We start from the raw sequence: 5,000 nt of genomic DNA on the forward strand, positions 1-5,000 counted from the left end.
TCGCGACGACGGCCAAATTTCAACAGAACATTTGTTTCAGAACGAGGGCAGTAGGCCAAATGAACATAACTACAAAAGAATGTAAAGGAGATCGCCATTTATGAAAGTGGTCTATGTGTTCTAAGGCAATTAAAAGGTTTTTGTGTAATTTGCCTAAAAAGGCAGCTGCCTTTTCCTCAGTTCTTGTACACACCTCACACCTTATTCGCCTGGTTATATTTAGACTTCTCAGCCTCTATTTGATGTAAGGATAAAGTTTTGACGACAATGGAATGTTCTTAAGAATCGCTTTCCAGACAACACTCTTCGTTTTCTGCTCTTCTCTGGGTTCACAATCACGTCGTCTAGTTGACGCATTGCTGTCACATGAGCATACACAGTCAAAACTACTATAATACAAAACTGTAGCAAAACGAGATCCGTCTTCCTTTCTCTATTTTAATTTCACTGGAATAATGTCTTGATTTACATGACTGCAAAATGCATTGTCGTCAATGCATCGTATTTTAATCAGGGCCGTAGCAAGCCCGGAAAAACTGGGGGGCACAAAGATTTCAAGTAACTTGTGTTTTGAAATCTAAGGGTTATGAGTTTTGGGTACACATGTAGGGGGAAGGGGGCATGGGGTGATTCTCCCCTCCCCCCCCCCCCCATGTAAATATTTGAATACGGAACACCAGAAATTGCATTTCCCAGCATTTGGTACCTTTAAATTTCACCTTTTTGATATATGAAAACTTTTTATAACTTAAACAAAAGCACAGTACGTACATTTCAATGATCCAAGGAACTTAGTAAAGTAAAAAAAGTCACCGCCTCCGCAAATACGACGAAAGTGAGCTTTGCTCATGCGGCCTAAGGCCTGGGCACGAGCGGTAAAATTCTGTTTACAAGTTACTGTTTTACTCGCAGATGTAAACTTTGAGACTAGTCTGGTAAAGAAGTGCAATAAAATGTAAAACGTACCTTGAAATATTGAAGTATTAAGTTTAATTACTTACGGAGAAATTGAACACAGAAGCCCTAAAAATTATTCTCTTGTTTGTTTGTTTTTTTTTTTTCTTTTCAGTGACAGTAACAACTACAGCATCAAGTAAGCTCGTCAATTATTAACACGCACTTCCTGTTGTTTGTTTTGTTATACACTACTGCTTGTTAATAAAATGAAATTTACACTTTCAGTTTGTTACTGTTTTACTCACAGATAAAGCGCTAAGACTTGTTGGAGGAAATCGAAGTGAAGGACGAGTGGAAGTATATCATAATGGAGCCTGGGGAACAGTTTGTGATGATCACTGGGATATAAACGATGCTCATGTTGTTTGTCGCGAACTTGGATTCCTCTTTGCTATCTCTGCTCCACATAGCGCTCGTTTTGGGCAAGGTAGCGGTTCCATATGGCTAGACGATGTAAACTGTACCGGATCCGAGAGCTCTTTAACAGAATGCGGGAACAGGGGATGGGGTAACAACAACTGTGGCCACGGTGAAGATGCGTCAGTCTTGTGCTCACAAGCAAGTAAGTAAAAAACCAACAAATGCCCTTTTTTTTATCAGGCCTCACTTGTTCAGAAGGTGGATAACTCATTATTTAGTCGGTGTGCGCACCAATGAACCGCTGTGTAGGAACTAACCACATATTGGAAACTTGTAAAGCTCTTTTAGCCTTGTTCTGGGTGTTTCCGCTAGATGCTTACGTTCCTTCATTTCTCTTACTGTCTCGTATCGTTTTTTTCTGTTCTTTGCATCTAACTGCTTTCTCTTCTATTTTTTTATATCATGAAAATCTTGTTAGAGAATGTTCAGTTGAAGGAAAGTATAATGTTAGAACCTTGTAAATGTTCGGATATTCGAAAGCAACAGCAACAACGTGAAATTATTGACGCTAAGGTCTTTTGTTTGATGTCAGCACACGGTGGTGAACATGCCGCTTGCAGATGACGTTAAAATGTGGTAAAAACAAAGAGTGGATCGCCTCGTTTGCCAGTAATATCCTTTCCACATTTTGACGTCTGTGACCTATTCCTGAACGGACCCTCTGCAACTTAACATCTGTTTCTTTTATATAATGAAGTATTAAAAGTATTTGATGATGACGTCAGCTATGGGTCTGTCGTCTAATAAATACATCATGGGTGAGAACCGATTAAAATGCCAGCATTATTGAGCTTATTATGTGAAACGTATTATGCATTGGTAATTGACCAACCAGAAATGCGATATTCTGTTGAGTTTATAATAATAGCGGAGTTCCGCGCGCGCGCGGAGCACCATAGATAAGAAAATATGGTAACCCATCGATGCGAGAAAATTTGGTTTTATAGCCATGACGTCATAAACGTCCGTACGTACGTACGTACGTCCGCCCCTCCATGTATGCCAATGTGACCAGTATCACGTAACCATATCACGGGCTCAAGTTTAGAGCTCATCGAGGAGGCAATACTCCAGTTGACACTCTAGCAGCACTCGAGCTAGTTTACAGCATACATCTTCGATATTGGACATCAATGTTATGGTCAATTGACACCTGTAAAAACAAGGTACGTGTATCCGCTGAATGATCTCGTTTTCAGAGATAAAGAGGAATAAATAAAGTACATCAATAAAACTCCTTGTTTGACCTTGAACCGACAAAGACGATCTGTCACATCACGAGCTTTTGTACGTCTGTGATTTCTAATTTTAGGGTGATTCCTATTCGCTGGCTTTTGACAGTCCACTCTGAAATGGATTCTTTCCTTTTCCGTTCGCTTGCTGAGGATTTGCTTGTTTTCTTTTAAAACTCTTGCGATTCAAGAAAAATTAATTGCCTAACTGATGAATTCGACAGTAAATTCCGCTGGAAAAACCGATATCGCACTCATCCCTTCGTTATTTGTGCAATCAGTTGGTTTTTAACCGTAGTTAGGCAGCGAAGAAAATGACATAATTAAGCAATACCTAGGAAAACCAAACGGCGGACAATTCCAAAGCCTTTTACTTTCACTAATGCTACAGCCAGTAAGAATAAACAAGCCGGGAGCTCCGCTTTTAGGCTTGGCTAAATCTATATATTAGAGGTCAATTAAAGCAGGTATTGGCACTATTTTTGACCGATTATGTTTATGGTTTTTATTGACTAAAATCAGACCACAACATCAATTCTTATTATTTTTTACTATTTCCAGTCACCATAGTGAAGGAACAATCAGGAAAGGATAACAAAAAATCAGTTGTCATTCTCTATTCCTGGATAAACAGTTTCGGTTCCTTTGCCGCCCTCTGAAAAAAACCAAACTTGGAGTTTTCTAACTATTCCCAACATTGTGATATTATGGCGCGTTAAGGAAAATAATCCCTTAATTTGGCCCTATTCCCATGAAAATTATTCGGAATCTACCATTAGTTCTTCGTCAGGCTGCGTGGTTATTTCAAGGATAACACTCAATTGGTCAGCCACAGTGAAAGTGAACCAGTCGGTCGTAAAAACAAAGGCGCAATTTCACTGATGAATACATTTCAAGCAATTATCAGGCCACATGGATCAATTCCCATCCCATTTTCTAAGATATGCTTACAAAGTCAACCTGAAAACGAACCAAGCTGGTCTTTATCAAAAAATGGTTTTTCTTGCTCAGCTCATTTTCATTTTTACAAAACTGGGATGTCTTTGGCTTTATACCATTGGGTGTACTCTACTGAGTCTATTGCGGCCAGAAACATGCAGACAGAATGTTGAGGTGATTCTTCAGAAAAAAAAAGTTGTCTAACGATTTTCTTGAAACTTTCCCTGAATGTTCCCTACTAATCCCTGTTTTGAAAACTACAATAAGAAAAGATATCTCACTGTGCTTGCTTAAGAGATGTAATGGGCCAATCTTACCCCATTGATGCCCGTGCTGATACTAATCACGCGCGTTATTTCATCGGCTCAGGGTACATTTTGCGGTAGGTAAACGAGAGGGTTTTTAAAGTAACATTTGAAAAACACCTGATAGGTAGAAAGTCTAGAGCTTATGGAACACTGTCTTATATAGTTTATGGAAAAACCACTCAACTTAAAACGACGTCGACTCAAAACGTTTCTCCAGTCGTTGTTTTCAAGATCATAATTTGCATCCCTGGGTAAGGGGCTTTGTGTACGTTTTTAGCTATACCTTTTTTTCCTTCCGATATCTTTTTTTTAATTTTTTGTTTTAAAGGGGATAATTTGCACACTTGAATTATGAAACAAAAAATATAGGCCACCGTGCTCGTTTAAGAGTAAAACACCATCAAACCTGTCTATCTCGATTATCGTAGATAGGAACAACAAAATTCGCCATGTTCTCGGAATGCGCGCGCTTATAATTCGCAAAGAGTTATGGGTCATTCACAACTTCTCTCACGTGTTTTGAAAACTGTTTCAGCGTGTTTGATCGACTTACGCCATATTTACAATGTTAGAAATTTGACCAATTTATAAATATTGACACATCATATGCGCAGTACAGGATACGCAGTGCAATACTGAGGACTTACCTTAAGACTAGTTGGAGGAACTCAACAACGCGGAAGAGCGAGTGAAAGTATATCATCGTCAAAGCTGAAGAACTGTTTGTGGAAGGCATGGGTGAGATATGAAGGACGCACAAATCGTTTGTCGGGAGCTTGGATTTCTCTTCACTTACTCTGTTCCAATCAGTGCTAGTTTTGGTCCAGGTAGTGGCCCCGTTTTGCAAAGGAATGTTCAGTTCAAGGGTCCTAAGTCCTCTATTAGGCGTTGCAGGCATCGGGGTTTGCGTCATCATCCCTGTGGTCACCAGACAGTCTTTCCCTTCTATTTACGCAATTTTAACTAACTCTGCTTCTAATTAAAGTGAAAATAAGATGTGGTTTCCTACTGTTTTACTCGCAGTTGTAAACTTGAGACTAGTCTAGTAAGGAAGTGCTTTCAAATGTAAAAAGTACGTTGAGATATTAAGGTGTTAAGTTTTCAAACCACTTACGGAGAAGTTGATACACAGAAACCCTAAGAA

At 39.3% G+C, this 5,000-nt stretch overlaps 1 protein-coding gene across 1 annotated transcript in view; it reads left to right on the top strand.

Moving 5' to 3' along the window:
• LOC138054255 (deleted in malignant brain tumors 1 protein-like) overlaps positions 1 to 5,000 on the top strand; it is an 8,651-nt gene that overhangs the window by 2,347 nt on the left and 1,304 nt on the right. The window contains exons 3-4 of the mRNA XM_068900741.1: positions 1,070 to 1,093; positions 1,205 to 1,525. Of these exons, the coding sequence (XP_068756842.1) occupies positions 1,070 to 1,093; positions 1,205 to 1,525 (345 nt within the window). The remainder of the gene's footprint in view (positions 1 to 1,069; positions 1,094 to 1,204; positions 1,526 to 5,000) is intronic.

Source organism: Montipora capricornis, chromosome 6 (assembly GCF_036669925.1).
Source record: "Montipora capricornis isolate CH-2021 chromosome 6, ASM3666992v2, whole genome shotgun sequence".
NCBI classification, from domain to species: Eukaryota; Metazoa; Cnidaria; class Anthozoa; order Scleractinia; family Acroporidae; genus Montipora; species Montipora capricornis.